This window comes from Brassica napus, chromosome C3, assembly GCF_020379485.1.
Source record: "Brassica napus cultivar Da-Ae chromosome C3, Da-Ae, whole genome shotgun sequence".
Taxonomy (NCBI): domain Eukaryota; kingdom Viridiplantae; phylum Streptophyta; class Magnoliopsida; order Brassicales; family Brassicaceae; genus Brassica; species Brassica napus.
In genome coordinates this window covers 2420329-2441915 of record NC_063446.1, presented here as the reverse complement: position 1 = coordinate 2441915, position 21587 = coordinate 2420329, and the positions used below count along the sequence as shown (strand labels likewise).

At 34.0% G+C, this 21587-nt stretch overlaps 3 protein-coding genes across 5 annotated transcripts; 1 reads left to right on the top strand and 2 right to left on the bottom strand.

Moving 5' to 3' along the window:
• Positions 1-2026: 2026 nt before the first annotated feature.
• LOC111204267 (homeobox protein knotted-1-like 4) lies at positions 2027-4895 on the bottom strand. 2 transcript variants are annotated; one of them, XM_022698587.2, is made up of 6 exons: positions 4173-4895; positions 3474-3594; positions 3083-3267; positions 2763-2894; positions 2478-2614; positions 2027-2310 (listed from the first exon to the last, which is right to left on the bottom strand). In XM_022698587.2, exons 1-6 carry the CDS (start codon positions 4719-4721, stop codon positions 2307-2309), a joined length of 1128 nt encoding a protein of 375 aa, XP_022554308.1. In that variant the 5' UTR covers positions 4722-4895; the 3' UTR covers positions 2027-2306. The 2 variants fall into 2 exon arrangements, with proteins under 2 accessions (XP_022554308.1, XP_013661884.1); XM_013806430.3 differs by having other exon boundaries at positions 2027-2318; positions 4173-4893.
• Positions 4896-12979: 8084 nt separating this feature from the next.
• LOC111204266 (histone H3.3) lies at positions 12980-13821 on the top strand. The gene is made up of 2 exons (XM_022698585.2): positions 12980-13174; positions 13339-13821. The coding sequence occupies exons 1-2, from the start codon at positions 13103-13105 to the stop codon at positions 13675-13677; spliced, it is 411 nt and encodes a 136-aa protein (XP_022554306.1). The 5' UTR covers positions 12980-13102; the 3' UTR covers positions 13678-13821.
• A 193-nt stretch (positions 13822-14014) lies between these two features.
• LOC111198017 (probable CCR4-associated factor 1 homolog 10) lies at positions 14015-15482 on the bottom strand. Of its 2 annotated transcripts, none has more exons than XM_022698584.2 (2): positions 15247-15482; positions 14015-15166 (listed from the first exon to the last, which is right to left on the bottom strand). In XM_022698584.2, exon 2 carries the CDS (start codon positions 15111-15113, stop codon positions 14283-14285), a length of 831 nt encoding a protein of 276 aa, XP_022554305.1. In that variant the 5' UTR covers positions 15114-15166; positions 15247-15482; the 3' UTR covers positions 14015-14282. The 2 variants fall into 2 exon arrangements, with proteins under 2 accessions (XP_022554305.1, XP_013661889.2); XM_013806435.3 differs by having other exon boundaries at positions 14015-15145; positions 15247-15370.
• Positions 15483-21587: the final 6105 nt, after the last annotated feature.

The following is a 21587-nucleotide window of genomic DNA, read 5'->3' as shown; positions in this document are numbered from 1 at the left end:
CTTGTTTACATCAATGCTAAATTAATTTTAATATCTAATCATATTTTAGCATAATTAGAATTTAAATTGTTAATTTTCGGATTTAAAAAAAAAATCTTCTGAAAAAAATTTTCAAAGATTTTTTTAGTTTTTTTTGAAGAATATTCAGCTGCATTTAAAATAAAAAAAGTAAAGATATTGAAAGATATTAAAATTTTATACAGTTTTTGAAAAATGGTCCAAATAAAAAAAATACATAAAAAAGTCATGGCTTTTGTTTTAATAGATAATTTTTTTTATATTTTCCCTTGCAAGTTATTTCTTTAGCTAGACTTGATCACCAATGAAAGCCACAGCATTCATTGTCAATCATCCTCGTTGAATTTTCAAAGTTTAGATATTTGTATTCACATTTATATATACATATATATGAATAATATTTGGAATCGAATCTTATATCTGATGTAAAACAATGGTAAAGGCAAAATATCAGTCCGAGTCGAGATAGGAAATTGTGACGTTGAGGTGCACTTTTAATTAAAGATCTAGTACATTAGAGTTACAGACTGGATATTTGTTAGTTGTTACTTGTTGCTTGTTACGAAAGGTAACGTTATTTAGGTATAGTCTTTTTTGCCCTAATTTGTACGGTAACTTTCAGCTTGTTTTGTGATAAGAAAGATAAAACTGCATCGTGACACCAAACAACGAACGTATATGTCAAAAAGTTTTATTATATTCAATTTGATTTAAGAGGTCGTGACCTCAACTTACAATTTTACAAATGTTGCCGTACCAAGATAAGTTCGCCATATATCAAAAGTTTTTTACAGAAACACCAGACGAATCAAACATTTTTATGAACTGTTATTCTTTCATATTTTTTTTGTATCATATCAGATCAGAAATTTTCGCGTACATTGGCTAACATGACATATAGAAGCTCATGATAGAGCAAGAAAGAATGTTGTCAGTTTGCTTGTCGTCCTTGTCTCTGTTTTATTCTCTATCACCTAGTTACCCACTAATACTTTATTTTATCTGTATCACTTTGTTTTTTTCGTGTCGCTTTCAGATAGCGAATCTTTCAATTTATTCAGCACTGTAAATTGGAAAAAGAAAAAACATTATTATCTATAAGGACAAAAGAGAACAGAAATGACTGTTTCGTCACTGTTACGTAATAGATAACACACAGCTGCCTTTTGGCCCAGCTATCGAGAAACACTCTTCTTAGATTACTGTAATATAAGTAGAAGACAAAGACCAATCAGAAAACCACGTCATGCAATCTTATTCCTCTGTGTCTTTTTGTCTCTTAAAGTTAAAGGAGACTCCCTTCTGCTACTATTGAATTGCCACTATTAGCCCGTGTCTGCTAATCTTCATGAAAAAAAAGAACGAATTGAATTGAAGTAAATCCAAAAATTCATAAACTAGTTTGATTTACGTGCAACCGATCTGAATAAATAAAATTTACACTAGTAAATATTAATCGAATTTACTGGAGGTAGGGGACTACGTATGAAACGTCCGTGTTCACGCATTTGAACTATAATAGTAAGGTCCATGCGTACTGAGTCCCATGGGATGTGTCAAGAGACAACTCGGCCCATAATGGATACGAAGCCTAAGATGCTTGAGATGATACCGAAGATAATAGTCAGGCCCAAATGGAAAAAGTTTTTAGTAATTTCGACAACCGTCAACCGCGGAGAAAGTCTATTTTTTGTTCATTTGCCGGCAACCTTTGCAGCTCCGGAATGTGATCAGGCGTAAATAGGTTGGTCGTTTCATATATATTTTGTGTTAGGGTTAGCAAGTGATTCCACTAATTGTCTAATTGTATACTAAAAAAAATGGTAAACCATTCTCCGGAAAGAATGAGAAAGCTCTGGCCACGAGCGTGGAAATTTGTTGTGGTGCGGATTCGAACTCGGGTCCCTTGGAGATCCATGGAACGCCTTGACCACCCGACCACAGACGCGTAGTTCTAATTGTATACTATATACTATATAGTACGTCTAATAATCAGTTTGCACAAATGTTAAAAGAGAAACTCCTTGTTATTCACAAGATATGATAATAATGGGGATAGTAGTAACGATCCTATCACAAATTCCATCTTAGCCTCATATCACAAATCATGCTTCTACTTTTTGGTCTTTTGGGTTGTATGCTCCCTAATACAACATATGAAGACACAAAATACTTTCTACGCTGGTTTTGTGTAGGAGTTTTATCTTTGTATCTCCAACCTTCTATCAAGCTTTTGGATCGTTCCATGCACAGCTACAAACTGACTTCAACGCTCTCTTCCGCTATTTTCACCTGCATTACTTCATAAAACAAATCTCCGAAATTCAATGCTTCATGTTTTCTTGAAAATGTAACTAAATTAAATCTAACCATGCCTAAACAAGTTCACACTAACATATAAATTTAAAAGCTATACACTTTGTCACACTAGCATTATTCGTTTAATTGTGTGTTTGTACCTTCTGCGTTTGTTCTTTGAGGCGGTGGAAGAAGATGGATTGCTATGCCAATTCCTCTTTCTTTGATTGATGAACCAATTGTTTATCTGTTTGAGCTGCAAACCCGTCTCCTGCACCAACCTCGCCTTATCTTCCTCCTGCCAAAGTCATCTCATTCATTTAAAACTTAGGAGATTAGAAGGCAAATGAAGAAGTCACGAATGTAAGCCAAGCTGGATAGAACATAACAAGAAACCCTTGAGACGTATCCATGTCAGTGATTGAAGAAGTAGGATAAGGACTCACAGTAGGGTAAGGCCACTTAGAATGAGACTGCCACCAAGCTTTGAGAACCGAGGTGGTGTCTCCTGGTAATTTCCCAGCTCTTCTCTTTCTCAATATCTCCTCTCTTATGTCTACAATTTTCTCCTTGTAGCCCTTTTCACAAAAACATGATTTCACATCGTTAGATCAGCTATATATAATAGACGTACGTCACTATACAAGCTTTCTTTATATAAAACAAATGATAATAGTAATTGTCAAATAATGGACAATGTAACTTAACAGATGAGACAATGTGTATAAAGACTAACTGAAGAAAATATTTATATATCATTTGTTACCTGCTTGAGTTCATGTTTGAGTTCTTGTCTAACTCGTTCCATCAAGGATCTCTCACTCTCAGTGGGGACAAGAGGACCAAACCCCAACCCATCTAAGCTTCCATCAAACAAATGAGCATCACTTTCTACTTGCTCATCTTCGTCTTCGGACATTGTTGCTCCTGTGCCTTCACCAGGAGACACTCCTGTCTCACCCAACAAACAACCGAAAATCCTTAAGAAATCTATACCATATAACAGAAATGAAATAACAAATAAAAGAAATAGAAAACATATTCTTTGTCAATGCTACAATGCAACACATCACAAGAGTTTTTTTTTTTGACTAATAACATCACAAGAGTTACAGTAATAGCGTTAAAAATAAAAGGTGAATTCTCAAAAAACTAACCAGTGAAGCTTTGAAGAGACTGCTCAATCTCCCAACAAGCCATAACAGCTTCCATTGCATGGACACGAACATGCTGTTGCAGTTGTTCTTTAAAAGAGCATAGCAATAGTACATAATGCGACTGCACAAAAGCATGATATACGTATCTTTCAGACAATAGATCAAAACAAGTTTAATAGGACAATAATCATAAGTCTAAAGATATATACATGGGATACACACAGAAAATGACAAACTATGTCGTTTATGTCAGAAGAATATGTCCATAACTACAACCAATGTATCGTTCAACCAAACTATATACAACTCTAAGTAAAATCATCAGTTGTCAAATTTCAACTGTACAAAACTAAAATCCAAATCTTAAACTGACTAATACTATATCCAACCAGGTCACTGAATATCTATGTATGTGTGTCGGTGCAAAGTACAAATCTATGAAAGAAAATTTCCCTTTCTATGAAAGAAAATTTCCCTTTCTTCTCTAATTTATTTATATAAAAACACCAACATATCGTCAAGTTAAATTTGCAAACCGTGAAAACTATAAACTAAAAAAGACAAAACGAAATTATTGATTTTATTTTCCCTAAACCGAAGAAAATAAACCATGTCTGATAAAAAAAGCCAGGTAATAAAATAGTGGAAATAAAATAAAAAATTTAAGATTTGGTGAGAAGGAATGAGAAGTTAAGTTACCATGAAGTGGTCAAGCTCCTTTTCATCACCGGAGATGAGTCCTTGAGAAGCAGCGTCTAACGTTGAGTACTTAGCCACGACGTTCTGCGACTGAGCGAGCTGTGCGTCGATCCTCGGAAGCTGATCCACCGGCGTTGCGATCCTCAGGCACGCCACGTGTGCCGACAACAGCTGCTCGTATAGTGGATGAGAGAGTATCTCCGCCTTGTGCCTCGCATTCTCGCCGATCATAGACTCCTCTCCGCCGGTAATGTTTTCCATGGCGTCACCAGAACCGGCGTTATTGTTGCTGGCGCCGCCGCCGCGTTGGAGGAAGGAGGAGGAACGAGAGAGCCACTGGTTAGCTGCGGCGGATGAAGGAGAGTCGGAGCTTGTTGCGGCGGCGGAGGCGGGAGTGTGGAGGTTTAGAAAGTTGTTGTCGGAGCGGAGGAGCCAGTTAGGCGGTGTGGATTCGTGGAAATGGTGTTCCTGCTGCTGTGGCGGCGGAGGAAGAGGAGGCTGGTGTTGTTGGTCGGTGAAGTGATTGAAATGATTGTTATGAAACGCCATCGTTTTCTTTTTTAAAAATCTTCTGTTTCAGAGAGGGAAAGATGAAAGAAAGAAAGAAAAGATGATTTCTCAGCGTTGACGATCTTTCTTGTGTTAAGTGCTATCTCAACAATGAAAAATAAGGGTTTGGCGTTTGGGTATGTAATACTATGTATGTGTTTGAATGTTTGAAATTTATTCCTGTAGCTATTATTTTAAAATTTATTATATATTATTATTTTAGTTACCAATTTTTTTTATTTTATTTTTTGCTTTAAGTTACCAATTCTTTGATGGTGGTAAAGTGGGATTAGGTCTAAGAGCATGATTATTGAATGGTTCTTGAGGTGGAGTTTTTAACGGAATATAAGAAACTGTCTCTTAACTTTTAACTAAAAAATTAAGAACCGGCCCTTAAATAAGAGTTTTAAAAACGATTCTTAGTTTTTTTAGTTAAAAGTTAAGAGACGGATTCTTATATTCCTCTAAAAATCCCACCTTAAAAACCTCCATCATGGTCTAAAGTAGTAACATAGTAATAAGATTCACTGCGACAACTAAAAGTTCTATCGTTTTAAGAATAAAGATGGTAGGAGTTGTTGTCAAAAAAAAAAAAAAAAAAAGATGTTAGGAGTTGACGGCAAAGGTATGATAAGATATTGATACGAATTGCGATAAAAAGGAAGTATTGTACCATTTTCTTCCGTGTAGCTTGGCTAAATCTTTTGTCACTAAGCAAATGGTATCTGTCTATTATCGAGGAAAATATTTTGGATTTTCTTTTTCTTTCACTATATACCTGCTTTGCTTTTATATTTTTAGTGCAACTGAATTCATGAAACTCATTTTAACTTCTTTTTGTTTTCTAGCTGCAATTTTTTTTGTACGAAACCTAAACTATTTTGCAAAATATGTTAAGCAGACGAGTTTTATTACCACGTAAACATCATTTTCAGCAAAAATGAAATCGCATTGAAAATGTTTGAACCCTAGCTAGTTGTTCACTTTTCAAAGCAAACCCAATAAGCACAAAACCAATATGAATTGGTTAAACTCATTTCATCACCATGAATAACTTTTGAGCTCTGTTTCAGATTTGTATACCTAGTTTATATTACATCAACATCTTTACTACATAACATAGGTTTTGCAGAACTAAAACTCAAAATTACTTTGACAAAGTGTATCTTACCAAGCAACTTTAGTGGTTGAACCCCTAAATAATCTGCAGAGAGTTTGGCGCAAAGTTAAATAATCTCAAGAAAGATATTTGTTTGTTATAGACCATGAATAGTTGTAATCAGAGAAAATCGAAAACCGAAAGCAAGGAGGAAGGGGGACCATTACTGACGTCGTTAAACTCGGCCAAAAATATCGATGGACACGTATCGAGATAGCACTTTTCAGCTAACTGTGGTCCCTAAAAGAAATGGCATGCTGATCAGATAAGAGAATCCAACCGTACAAATTACATTTACATTATTGGTTGTAATAAGGGACCAATCAGTAAAATGAAGTGGGGACCAGTTTCTGAAATTTGACTTAAGCTCGTAGTTGCTGTCTTATCGAAAGTACGAAAACTTTAGTCCCATCAGAAAGTAAATTAAAAATGGATTTTTTTAATTTTGGTATGAACTCATGACTTCAGCCAAAATTAGTATACATAAAATAAAAGTTATCACGTATATATATCAAATAAATCTATATTAAAATGTTCATAAAATGTAGAAGCATGAAATTTTAATGTGATCAGAAGCATTGAAAACGTAAACAAACAAATAGATGAGATAAAAAAAACTTCAATTACATATATCAGTTGCTAATTAGTACAAAAAAGATTTAAAACGATAACACTCCTTACTCTTTGCACGATCAAAATATATCTACGTTGATCGGTATAGAGGCCTTCTAATTAATATGCTTGAGCACAACACTTGGACCAGTCGTAACCTCTCTACATCCACTACTTTCTCTCTAACTACTTTGTTTAAGATATTTTCAGATCATACTACTTTGCTTTTATACCAATCGCTCCGTTTTAATGTAGCCTCCGTTATGTAAGAATGAATACATGTAATAAAAAGTCAAATATATTCGTGAAATTATTTTTGGGAAACTATATTTAACTGGTACAATAATTGACATTAATATGAAACTAGTCACCAGTGGTCAAATAATTGCTAAAGAAAAAAACTACCCAATAATGAGAGTTTGTAGCCATTTGACCGCATCCAAAGATCTGGCATTAATAAATATAGATTTTTGTAAGTTTCTCGCTTGCGAGTAAATATATTGTTAGATTTTTAAAAAAATTTGCAAGCTTCTCGTTTTACACGCGAGAGCCGATAAATGCGACGACTAAATTACCACAACAAAGAAAAATATCCAAACAGTGAGGTGCGTGATGATTGTTAATCAAAGAGTAGTACATGCGTCGAGAGAACATCCGGCGTGATCAGGTCTGTGTTTCGTGTGGAATCAACTAACACGTGAGTGGACGAAGGGAGTCACATTAACGATCACATTCGTCAATTTCATAACCACTCTTGTCCCCACATGAAGTGCCCTATGTTTCACGGCTCGACTAATTTGAATAGTAATGACTACTCTCCTCTGGAGTATTGTTTTTCTTTCTTTTTCTTAATTAAATATTAACCTACAAACTATTAATCACTCACATTAACATAAATGTTACGCAAATAATACATACTAAGATTTTTCTTGAAAATGGATTTGGACCTACTCATGTTTATTGTCTCCGGACCAAGATGAGAGTAGGCTGGTACCGTAGTAGGGAGAATCTTAATCAGAGATTTAGGAGATATTGGTTGGGACTGTAGATGCTCTGGACAGCTAAAATTTAGTCCACAGCTATATATGTCAATCAATCGAGTTTTGATTTCCTTAAAAAACTCACAGCAAAAAAATCTCTGCAAAATCAAAATATGGCTGTAAAAAGCTTTATTTCCAAAGCAAAAAATTAGTGCTTTAGAAATCTACAGCAAGAAAAGTTACAGCAAATACATCTACAGATTAAATTCTACAGCAAAAAATATAAAGCTACATCACTTACCAATCATCGCCTTATGCTGTCCATATTAGCGACATAAACAAAATTATTAATATTTTTTAGTAAATGACAGTGTGGTTGTTAACAAAAACCATCAATTGTCTATCTTTTCTTGTTTTTTCAATCAAATATATATGTTCTTCTTTTTTTTTCTTTTTAATAATTTCACAAGTCTATAAATCTACTAAACATCTCCAACCCACCCTTATATTTGCCTCTATATGCTATAATAGAGAAAAATCTACTCCAACCCACCTCTATTTCTTTCCCTATAATAGAGATTGCTATTTTTTCCTCTATATTTAGGGGAAAAAATAGCATTCCTCTATAATAGAGATGTGCTTTTTTATTTACAAAGTAGTCATTTAACTTTTGTGATTATAACTAAAATACATGTTTACGAAGAAATACAATTTTAACATATAAATGCACAGATTTTTGTTTACATACTAATTTTTAATTTTTATATATAAATAAAATAAATAAAAAGATATCTAATTATTTTATGTTTACATACTAATTATTTAATTTAAAGTCAGACTTTTTATTTAATGAATGATATCTAAAATTTTATATTGATAATTAAAACTATTAATTTAAATTTAATTATTAAAAGTTTAACATAATTTTACATATTGATAACATATTAAAATTAAACTTAAATATTGAAACAACTTAATACTTAAATATTAATCAATACAACATGTTGAAACAACTTAATACTCCGGTAAATTACTTCCGGATCCACAAAAAATGTTAAAATATTGTCCAAACGACGTGGGTGGAGGAGGAGTTTGCTTATTTTGTTGCTAGTGACTGCGCTTTTGTAAAATATGTGCTTTCTTTACTTGGAAATGTTCACAGACAATGGAATTTACGTCACAAAAAAAAAAAAATTTCCTTCATCTGTTTTAAAGCAAAATTTTGTCTTTGAATCTCCAACTGATGTTTGTCTTTGTTCACTTGACTTCTTTAGGTTCTCTAAGAATTGTTTATTTCTTTCTTATAGTGTATTGGAAGAGAAGCTCCACCACTAGAAGTCCAAATACCAGATGATGAAGATAATCGGTTCCAAGAGTTTCTAAGTTGATTCAGAAAAATCAAAAATAAAGAAGCTCATTTCTCACTTCGGAATGTATTAATTGACCATTTATGGGAAAATATAGTAATGAGATGGTTAGATAATGTCTATTTTGTTTTATTATTATTTTCTAATGTCATTTTTAATAAAATGTTTAATTTAAATAATATTGCAATTTTATGAAAAAAATTAAAAGTTATAATAAATGGGTTAATTTGCAACATTTATAAGTTAAATGTTTATTTATAAAATAAAAAAAAATCTTTTAAGAATATTCCTTTATAGAGAAAAAATAGAGAAATACATTGGAGAGAAAATTGAAGAATACATTTGAGATGGTCTAAAGAAAATGTTGAAAACACTAAACTCGGACCCAAAAAAGAGTGGTTTCCGACAGATTCTGGTATTTAACTGACATTATTATTAACATTATTTTCCCAATTAGTATATAATATGGAACTTATAATATGTCGAGTTTATAATATAATGATATTAGCCTACAAACAGGGATGTATGTGATGCTCATAGGGATTGCTGGTCATATGTCAACTATCACAATTTAATTGTATATATCGATCACAAGACAAAAAAGGGCATCTCAGAGCAAATAACCATAATTAATTATGGTGCCTTTTTGTTTCCAGCAAATATGAATTATGTCAAATACTTAAATAAACATTAGAAACATATTGTGAATTAGACTAGCTAGGTACTTAAATTTTAAGCTGAAGATTATAGATTGGTAATTATCAAAATGCTCCTAAATTTATACACTAGACTTATCTCTCCATCCATCTTAAAATGAAAACTATTATTTTTCTTACAAAATTATTCATGGAAAGACAATGAGGCTGATAAGGGGACGATGGTTATGTAGCAGCTCCATTGTTGTCTATGTTGTTAGGTTTCATTTAATAGGGGTAGGACCGGGTTAACATTGTTATGGACCTTATGGCAAAAAATATTTTTTTATTCTCAAAAATTTATATTCAGGTAATGTTTAAAATATTTCTAAAATTTAATCAGTAATATTTTGTATATTTTGTGATGAAAATAAAATTATATGTATATTAAATATTTTTGGACCCTTTTCAATTTTATTTATTATATTTATAATTTTTTTAATATAAAAATATAGGTTTTTTAAAAAAATTGGACCTCTTAACTATTAATATACGGAGGACACAGGCTTAGATCCGGGATGGTCGCACCGGTTGTCCCCTCCTCAGCCGGCCTTGGATAGGGGTGCTTTGTTTTTGCTAATTTAGTTGTTATACGCTTGGCTTGTGATCAATGAAGACTAAAAAACTAGCTAACAACATAGACAATAATAACATCGACACATTATTAGTTAGAAAAGCACAAATACTTCATATATTATAAAGAAAGAAAGATTAAAGAAAGAACATAGGAAGCTTTATGTCAGGTTCATGTACGAAAATGATGGAACGTCCCCGATGTTTTATCCTCATCTTTCACTTTGCTTTGCAACGCTGCCAAAGTTGTTCCTCCATGTCTTTGCAGGCATAATTATATACATAGACAAGCGGCCACGAATGTTTTTCGATTGAATTTCGTTTGTCTCATAACGTTCATAACACTGTTGAGAACATGTTCATTGATTTGGAAAGTTGTTTGTTAGTCAATGATTTAAAAATTCCTACATCAGCTCATTTATCAAAACATTATAATATTCAGATCTTTGCTCCAATTAAAAAAAGAACAGAAAAGTACTGTAGCCCAAAACCACCATGATTTTAGGAACTCTAAATGATCATATCAAATAATAGAGAAAGTAAGGAAAAGGTTAAAACTATCCAACCAAAAAAGAAAAGAAGAAGATAGAAACGTTTCAAAGTAGACAAACCGTAGAAGATTAAAGGTGGCTTGGTCCCGGGTGAACGATAGAGAGGGAGAGATTGGGTTTATCCACATAGCTGAAAAAAGTATTTGGTTTCTTCGTCCTACTCATCAAGTTCTTTTTGGTTTTGGTGATTAGACACAACCGTTAATTATTTGTTAAGAGAATACAGTTATGACTGGTAATATGTTTTGTCATTTTTTCAAACTTTGTTTTATATATTTTGGAAGTGAAAAACTTTGGGAAGTGTTTTTTTTAATAGTAATAGTTGTTTTGTGTTTCGTCTCTTGACCAATGAAAGATAAATGGTATTACTAGTCTTCTTTCTTTATAAAAAGTGGGGAAAAAAATCTGTAGATAAATCAGCTATGAGTCGTATGTTCTAGTGAATCTAGTGATGTATATCTGTCTCACTCGATTCATTCCAAATATGCTTTTAGAAATAAGTATAACTATCTAAATGAAGTGTTAAAACATGTTACATATATTTTTATAATGTCATGGTAAAACTAGGAGAAGGAAATTTGTCTGCTTCTCTTAAGAACCCCAAAGTTAGGCTTTGTTCACTTCCAAAATTGGACCACAGACACACAAAAAAAAAAAGCACTTTCAAAATGCAATTAAATTCTATAATGGACCACTTCTCCACTCTTCTGCGTTCATCTTCAATGCTTCTTTGTGTTGTCCATATCTGTCCACATTGTTTGCCTACTTTTAGTTATGCATTTGACATCTATTTGGGAATCTTAGGCCATTCTGAAATAGCACATAGTTTATCTTTTCTTATTTTCTGGATTCCATTACCCTCGGAATCCAATGTGACTCAACTTAGCTGTATTCAAGAATGTTGTTTAGAAATATTTTAAAACCAACCTTGTTGTTATAAAATGTTGGGCCGAGCCAATAGAGAGAGGCAATACCCATTGTCACTACTTTACTTTTGTTTTTATTTCGGGCTGGCCATCAATTACTTCAGAATTACGCAGATCTAGTATTCCATTAGTGAAAAATATTTAAACTTTTCTTAACATAGATACATTTCTAAACTGATACCATAAAGCTTTATTTATGAGAGCAGTTGCTACTTAATTACAGTAGATATACTAGTGAGCTTGGCTCAGGTGTTAATAATTTCAAGAGTCCATTATTGCAATGCTATCAACAAAAACTGATTATACTGGCCTGAGCATAGTGTTTTGAAAAGAGTGGCCTCAAATGACACGAACATGAAATTGCGGACCGCATCAAGAGATGGCTTCGTTTGGAAATCTCAAATTCATGTTTATTTCTTCAACTTTAGATTACGTTGCATGTTATTAAACTTTCAAGAGCTCTTTTGATCAAAATATTGGTATAAAAAAAAAATATTGGTATATTTTTTTTAAACGATTATCATTGATTTATCGTTTTGAATCATGCTTGTAGAATTGTTGAAAGATGTACATAGGTTCGAGTGCACGTACCAACTCTTGTACTACTTGACTTTCTTTTCAGTCTAACTAGCAGCCATCCATGAACATTGTCTAGTTTGACGACTCAGAAGTTACAATTACAATGCCATTACTACTACGAACACGGAAGCAAAAACATTAATACTTTATTGACGAAACTAATATATATTACATGATGTGATTAGGGCTTCGTCCGAACCTCCTCGTAATTCAAAAATACTTTTAGCTTACGACAACATTGCATCCACACCCTCGTCTTTCTATGTAATGAGTTATGTTTCTCCATTACTCTACTAGCCTAACAATAATCAACGAAGTGACATCAAATCACAAACAATGTTTTAACAGGTAAGATATCACAACGTAAGCTCTACTTGAACTTATTTGGTTAACTATCATGGAGAGCGACGAATGTCGAAGCCATCGGAGAATAAAAAGTTACCGCGATTTGGCGCCGTCTCTTCTGAGTGAAGGAGAAGTAATTAAAACCGAGTTTCGAGTTTTAAAATTTAAATGCGTTTTCAAAACAGAACCGGACGTGACCCAAAATTTAATTGATTTCGAAACCGAACCGGAGCTTGTCTAATCAGAGTCGAGAAACACGTCTCTGCCCAAGATTCTAATTACGAACGAATGATTCGAAATTAACATCACTCCAAACTTCAAAAAACACATATCTCTCCACGTCATCAATCATTTCAAGAATTGAGCCAATTAAAAGCGAAGGCGCTAATTGCCACATCAGCTATCTAAATCATTGAACAGATCTGGACCGTCGAAGATATTAACTTCGTACTTCTTCTGTATCTCCCAAAATTAACCGACCAAACATCATCTATATATACGAGACAACCTTTTTACTGTTTCTCATCAAACAAATCTCGCATCTTGCAACTTTCTTCGAATCCTCAAAAAGTTCGCATCTTTGAGAAGAAGACAATGGCTCGTACGAAACAAACCGCAAGAAAGTCCACCGGAGGAAAAGCTCCCAGGAAGCAGCTCGCCACCAAGGTTTGTTCTTTCGATCTTCTCTACCTTTGTAATTGAAATCGAATCTAGGGTTCTCGATTTAGGTTGAATTGGGCACATTATGAACGTAGACGATCTGGGTTTCTCGAATTTGGGTTTAATTTGAAGTTTGTGATCTTTGTCTCTAACGAATTTCTTTTACACAGGCGGCGAGGAAGTCTGCACCGACCACCGGAGGAGTGAAGAAGCCTCACCGTTACCGTCCAGGAACCGTGGCTCTTCGTGAGATTAGAAAGTACCAGAAGAGTACGGAGTTGCTGATCCGTAAACTCCCGTTCCAGCGTCTTGTTCGCGAGATTGCTCAGGACTTTAAGACGGATCTGAGGTTTCAGAGCCACGCTGTTTTAGCTCTTCAGGAGGCTGCGGAGGCTTATCTTGTGGGTCTGTTCGAGGACACCAATCTCTGTGCCATTCACGCTAAGAGGGTTACCATCATGCCCAAGGATATTCAATTGGCCAGAAGGATTCGTGGAGAACGTGCTTAAGATGTAGTTTTCCCCTATTCGGTTTAGATTATGATTAGTTTATCTTTGGCTTTTCCCTTTGGTTTTTCTTTTTTTCAAAGTACATGTTAGACCAAAACAATGATATAATCTTTTAATTATTAATGAAGCTTCTTTGTTTATCAATTTGAATCGATGCCTTGTTTTGGATGAAGCCAAAGTAGTTTAACAAGGGACATTGTTAACCAATTCTTGAAGTGATCGTCTTGAATGTACCAATAACAATGATCTGCCAAGCAAGTTAATCTAACTTAATCTATAACTAGCAAGTTATATAAGTCTGGTATGCAAAGCCATTACTAAGAACAAGAAAGCAAAATAAAATTATAATTTGGGGATTATTTATTAATGAAACGGGTAGCTGAGATGATATACATTCAGAAACTCAAAGCTAAACAAAAACCCCTAATTTGATCAAAGGGGGGGTTTTTCTGAAAGACAGAACAACAAAGACACAAGAGTCACTAAAACCAAATTTTGCCAATTTACACACAGACAAGTTCTAATTGGTCTTCTTCACACTCACAAATCCTAAAACCTAATAATCCACTTCTCTCAATAATTAAGCTTGCTTTATTATTTTCCTCTTAATTAGCAACATTAGTACCATCATCTTCCACACCTAGACCATACAACACACCAGTGTATCTCTCAGTCGACCCAGGGAAATACCGCTCCTTAAGCTTCCTAAACGACCCCAACGTAAGCAAGCTATCCGACCCCGCCTGATGACAAACCCCAACTCTCTCCACACCCATAAGCTCCGCGAGCCTGTTCAACCCTCCAAACAGCCCGTTGCAGAACGTCATCAAATGCTTGATATCATAAACCGTGGGGAAGTACACATACAACAGCTTGAAGAAATCCGCCTGCTTGACCGGCAGCTCCTTACACGTCAGCAGCTTCACCAAATAACCAAAATCATAACCTCCGTGAAAAGTAACCCACGAGATGGAATCGTTCAACACAATCCCAGACGACATCATGAGCTCCCCGAAGCGAGCCACGTCGATCCCGCTCTCGACGTTCTTCTTGAAATCGATCCCGCACTGGCGGAGAAGCTCGATGGACTCGCTCGCGTAGATGTCTTCACCTATGTTGAACTCGCGGAAGTTGAACTGCCAGACGCAGAACTTGTCGGTGCCGCAGGTGGGGAGGTTGCCGTCCTCGTCGGAGAAGGTGAGGCCGACTTGGATGAGCTTGAGGAGGTCGACGTTCTCCTTGAGGGTGCGGTAGTTGAGGTCGCTGTTGTGCTTGAAGGTCTCGACGGGCTTGAGGACCACGCCGGGGAACTCCGTGTCCATCGCGACGTAGGTGAATTTGTCGACGATCTCACGGATTAGCGCGAATTCCTCGAGGAGGTTGTCGTTCCAGACCTCCCGAATCGTGATTGAGTCTTCTTTGAGAGTCTCCGCCATTATAATTACAGATCTGGTAACACAGCATAGATCTGAGAACGAGAGGTTCCGATCTGCGATAATCAGATGAAGATCAAACCCTAGCTTTGACCAAATTCGATTTTCAAGAAAAGGAAGAAGAAGGGGAACGTACCTCAGATGACGTAATACGGAGGTTCGATAACGAGCAGATCTACGAAGAAGAGAGAGAGAGAGAGAGATCCGTGCGTCTCTGCTAGAGAACTTTATCGGGTCAACCGGAGAGAGATGAAAGGCTGTTGGTGGTGGGGGGGGGTGGTAAATAAAGAGAGAAACGATGGAGACAAGTGTGAGCCACCCGAAACGATGCCGTTTTCGATTGATGATGGGAGCTTCGTTACGACGACGTTTTAGCGTGGGCCAATCATTACATTCTCGCCAGTTTGCCAATTATTTCTGAGCAAATTAATATACTAAACAAATTGGGATATCATAGAATGAGGGAAAATTGGTAATGACGTGGGAAAGAAAATTGGGGGGAAATAAGTTACGGAGTGCAAATAGGGTAAATGTTGTGTGTATGGAGTACAAATTCTCATTATTTTATCCCAATTTTTATGTAATGATTAATTGAATTATATAAAATAATGTGAATGTAATATGATATGATGACCATTTTTCTATTAATGTGCATCACGGAAATTCCGTTGGTTTTCTATCCGAATTTTCTTTCCGGCTTATAGACCTACCTCCATTATTATTATTTTCGTTTTTTTTATGTAATTAGTATTATTATATTATATAATTATAGTATTAGAGTTAAGTTGGTAACCATCATATTCTTATATCTTCTTATGACGAACGTTCAGTTCATGCCAAAAGCTATACTTTATATATATACTAGATATGAGTCCGTGCGTTACAACGGGTTTTGTTTGATATTTTAATTTAATAAAGAAAAAAGTAATAAATCATTTTATTATATTTTTAGGATTGTTTTTGCATATATTGTGTGATACTTATTTTATAATTAAAAACTCGTTTTTACACATAAATTTCAGTTAATATTTGTATTTTATAATCATGGTATGCAGGTGAATTTTTATCAACTTTCTACTTAGTGGTAGAGAAAACATTCATACCTATAACTTTAAACTCAACCCAACCTGAATTAAGAATTAGAATAAAAAAATTTAAAAGTTAAATAAGACCAATCCAGTCAATGACAACATCATACACTTTCTTAGGTAATAGTTTAATATTTTATTAAACTTATCCGATGCTTAATAATTTTCTTAATTATTATTAAATAATTTTAAAATTTTATTTTTGTTTAGATTTTTTTTTTAAAAAAGGTTCCTTTTCATTTATAATCAAATATATATATATATATATCAAATACTTTTACATTTTCTGTTTAGGATTTTAGGAAAGGAATATTACTATTATATAAACTTTTACAATTATCTCATGTTTAATTATTTCTAGTTACTATTAAATAAGTTTAAAAAATACTATTTCCACAATTCGTATCTATACTAATTTTAGACGGAGGGAGTAATTTTAAGTTTCATGTTCATCATCAAATTCTCTCTTAAAAACATTACCAAATAACTTTTTAAAAATTTACAAATCTCCTTTGTTTATGATTTTTTAAAAATATATCAAATATTCTCTTACGGTTTTTTGGGCTTTAGAAAAGGAAATTAATATTAAATAATATTTTAAAATTTAATTTTGTTTAGGATTTAGAAAAATAAAATTACTATCAGAAAATAATTATTTCCAGTTAATATTAACTATTTTTAAAAGTTGATATTTTCAAAATTCGTTTTTTTAATATCACTAATATTGTAACAATTTTCTTTGATAATTAAATAATTTTTAGTATCATGTTTATCATTAAATTTTAAAAGTGAAAATTACTATTTGATAGACTTTTATAATTATCTTTTGTAAGGATTTGCTTTTTTGAAAAAGAAAAACAATCTTATTTGGTCAATATTAAAAAAGGAAAACTTATTTCACAAATCTCTTTAATTTAGGATTTTAGGAAAAAAGAAGAAGTTATTTTCACATAATGGCAGGTTTTTATTGACACATTAAAAATTAAATTTTTTATTGGCACATGTAACAATCATATCGGGTGAGATATTTGAAATTATTTTGGTTTATAATTTTTTTTAACACAAAATTACCTATGAAAAAAGAAAGCTAGTTATCTATAAGAAAAATCATTTTTACAATTTTATTTTATTTAGACTTTTAAAAAAGGAAACGTACTTATTTTATAATTATTTTTTATTTAATAGTTTTCATTAAAAAAATTCTTGTATTGGTAGGATACTATAATTCGTTTTTGTTTAAAATTTTTAAACAACTAATTTATTTTTAACTTATTTTATGTTTTATCTTATACGTACAAACACATATTTTCATATTTTTCATATTCACACATACTCATGTACGACAACACATCATAATTGAAAAAAAAAAATTGCATTAGCATCATAAAATGTATGAAAATTATAAAAAAAAATGAGTTGTATCAAGAAATTAAAAAAAAATACTTAGGTAATACTTTTCTCGTAAATAATATTTCGTTTTGTGAAAATAATATGTGGAAGCTTAAACCTAAATATAGTTGTGAGATATTTGTAGCTATTTTTCGGTTTATAATTTTTAACATACAATTATCTATAAAAAGGAAAGTTTGTTATTTATATTAAAATAATAGTAATACTTTTACAATTTTCTTTTGTTTAGGCTTTAAAAAATAAGTATTACTTATTTTATAGTTAGTTTTACTTTATGATTTTTATTAAATAATTTTCTTATGGTTAGGATTTATGATTTTTACTTAAAAAAATTATTGACACATGTCGCGATCATGTTAATTAGCAACTTTGAAGAATCAAGCTTTATATAATAAGAAATGAAAGTTTGTTATTTATATTAAAATAATAGTAATACTTTTACAATTTTCTTTTGTTTAGGCTTTAAAAAATAAGTATTACTTATTTTATAGTTAGTTTTACTTTATGATTTTTATTAAATAATTTTCTTATGTTTACACTACAAGAAAACATCGATATTCTGACGGACATTCCGACGGAAAATGAAATCCTCGGAATATACCGAGGAATTTCCGAGGAAATTCCGAGGAAACACAAAATTGGGTTTCTTCGGAATTTCCTCGGAATATACCGACGGAATTCCGAGGAAATTACAGTCCGTCGGAATATTCCGGGGAAATTCCGAGGAAAACTGTGTTCCTCGGAAAAAACAGATGAATTCCGAGGAAATATTATAGCCGTTGGAGAGCCGTTGGGGGATTTTACAAAATTCCGAGGAAATTCCGACGAACTAGTTTTGTCCGTCGGAATTCCGTCGGAATTTCCTCGGTATGTCGGCAGGATTTAAACTATAAATACAAGCACTCCTCTTCCTCTTCATTCACTTCATATCTTCATCCTCCCTCTTACTCTATTTACACACGAATTTGATTCATAAAAAATATGTCTTCTTCAAATTATTTTCGTTCTTGGATCGATCGACCTCATTTGGATCCGAACACGAGATTGCTTACGGAAGAATACCAACGAGGTATAACTGAATTCATGGGGTTAGTTCACCGACAACCGGAAGCAAAAACAGGTATGTTAAGATGTCCTTGCTCTAATTGTAAAAATAGAAAGGTTATTAAAGAGTGGGATGTTTGGACTCATCTATATTTGAGTGGGTTTACACGAAGTTACAAAATTTGGTATCATCATGGGGAAACTGATTATGAACATGGTAGTACTAGTGAACCTTAGCCAGCGGTTAGATTAGAAGAACCAATTAGAACGGATGTAGATTATGGTGTAGGTACTGAGCAGATGGTAAATGATCATTTTAGAGGGGAAGATTTACCCAATGCAGAAGCTAGGAGATTTTATGATATGTTGGATGCTGGAAAGCAACCATTGTACGAAGGTTGCAGAGATGGTCATTCAGCTTTATCATCTGCTACAAGATTGATGGGCATTAAAACAGATTATAATTTGGCTGAAGACTGTGTGGATGCGATTGCTGATTTTGTAAAAGGTATTCTACCCGAGGATAATGTAGCTCATGGTTCATACTACGAGGTTCAGAAACTCGTAGCTGGTCTTGGTTTATCGTATCAGGTAATAGATGTATGCAGCGACAACTGCATGATTTATAGGAGGGCGGATGAACAGCGGGTTACATGCAAATTTTGTGGAAAGCCTCGTTATAAAGATACGAGTGGAAGAGTTCCAGTGCCATATAAAAGGATGTGGTATTTACTTTTGACGGAAAGGTTGCAGAGGTTGTATCTGTCTGAACGCACAGCGCAACCAATGAGATGGCATGCGGAGCACTCAACAGATGGTGAGATCAGACATCCTTCAGATGCAAAAGCGTGGAAGCATTTCCAATCAAAGTATCCCGACTTTGCGTATGAGAGAAGAAATGTCTACCTTGGATTATGTACTGATGGTTTCAGTCCGTTTGGCAAGAGTGGAAGACAGTATTCTCTATGGCCTGTCATTCTTACACCATACAACCTCCCCCCAAACTTGTGCTTGCGACGAGAGTTTTTGTTTCTCTCGATTCTCGTTCCCGGACCAGAGCATCCTAAGAGATCACTTGATGTGTTTCTTCAGCCACTAATATATGAGTTGCAATAACTATGGGCTCAAGGTGCTGAAACATACGATGTTTCGTGTAAAAAAAACTTTCAAATGCGGGCAGTACTAATGTGGACAATAAGTGATTTTCCAGCATATGGTATGTTGTCTGGATGGACAACGCATGGAAGGCTATCATGTCCATATTGTCAAGATAACACTGATGCTTTCCAACTAAAGAACGGAAGGAAAACGTGTTGGTTTGACTGTCACAGGAGATTCCTACCACCTGATCATCCATATCGTAGGAGTAGGAATTTCTTTACGAAGAACAAGAGGGTGTTTGACAGTCCACCTCCGGAAATTTGTGGGAAAGATTTGAAGATACAACTAAGAGATTTTGGTGCAGAAAGGACGCCAGAAGTCGGTGGACATGAGCGTTTTCCGGTAGATGCTGTTGGAGAACTACATAACTGGCACAAAAAAGTATTTTCTGGGATCTGCCATACTGGGAGGATCATCTGCTAAGGCATAATTAAGATGTCATGCATATTGAGAAGAACTTTTTTGACAATCTCATGAACACGATCCTTAATATTCAAGGTAAAACAAAGGATAATTTGAAGTCAAGACTGGATTTAGTCGATATATGTGCTCGTTCAGAACTTCATGTTGATGAGAATGGTAGGGCTCCTTTTCCCATATACCGACTTGATGCAGCGGGAAAAGATGCGTTCTTTGATTGGATTTCAAACGATGTAGAATTTCCAGACGGTTACGCATCAAATTTGCGTAACTGTATCGACAGAAAGGAAGGAAAGTTTACTGGCTTGAAAAGCCACGATTGCCATGTAATGATGCAGCGCCTCCTTCCGTTCGCCTTCAAGGAACTATTACCACGAAATGTTCATGAAGCAATTGCAGGGATAAGTGGTTTCTTCCGCGATTTAAGCACGAGATCAGTGACTCTTGAAGGTATTGAAAATTTGAAGACTAACATAGCCGTGATTCAGTGCAACCTTGAGAAGATATTTCCTCCCTCATTTTTTGATGTTATGGAGCATCTTGTTATTCACCTGGCAAGAGAATTGGAACTTGGTTGTCCTGTGCAGTATAGATGGATGTATCTGTATGAGCGGTATATGTTCCATTTGAAGAAGATGGTGAAAAATTTAAGTAGGGTGGAAGGTTCTATAGTCGCACATATGATCAATGAAGAAACTTCAAATATTGCCGAGTACTACTTTCCAGCAGAAGTTCAGACCAAAAACAGAAGACCTGCTCAGCATGATGATAGAGGCGAAAGGGCAACATATCATGTTACGGTTCCAGACATTTTCACAGACGTTGGACGACTTAGCGGAAAGCCAAAGGACCGTCGACTTACTGAGCAGGAGCTCAGTCATTTGCAAACATATTTGCTCACCAACTGCGAAGACGTTCTTCAATATGAGAGGTAAATAAATGAGCTTACAAATTTTTATTTTAACAAGTTGAAATTTAAATCTTAATTAATTACATTATTGTCATCATAGATTTTCATGGCAGAAAAGCGGTTCGAGTATAGATACGCCACATAGGACGAACTAGAAGAAATGAAGCAGAGAGAATTTACTGGATGGATGTTTACTTATGTGAGTGCTTTAAACAAATTAAAATATATTTTATCACATATTTATACTAATTAACATTTATTGATATAATATATATATATATATATATGTGCTATTAATAGGTGTCTGCTGGTTTGGCCAGAGGTAAAATATTTGACGATTGGATACGTGAGATGGTCGTTGGACCAAACTTTGTTGTGAAGTCATATCCGAGATTTTGTACTCGAGGATATGCATTCACAACTCAGAAGAGGAGACGTTCGAGT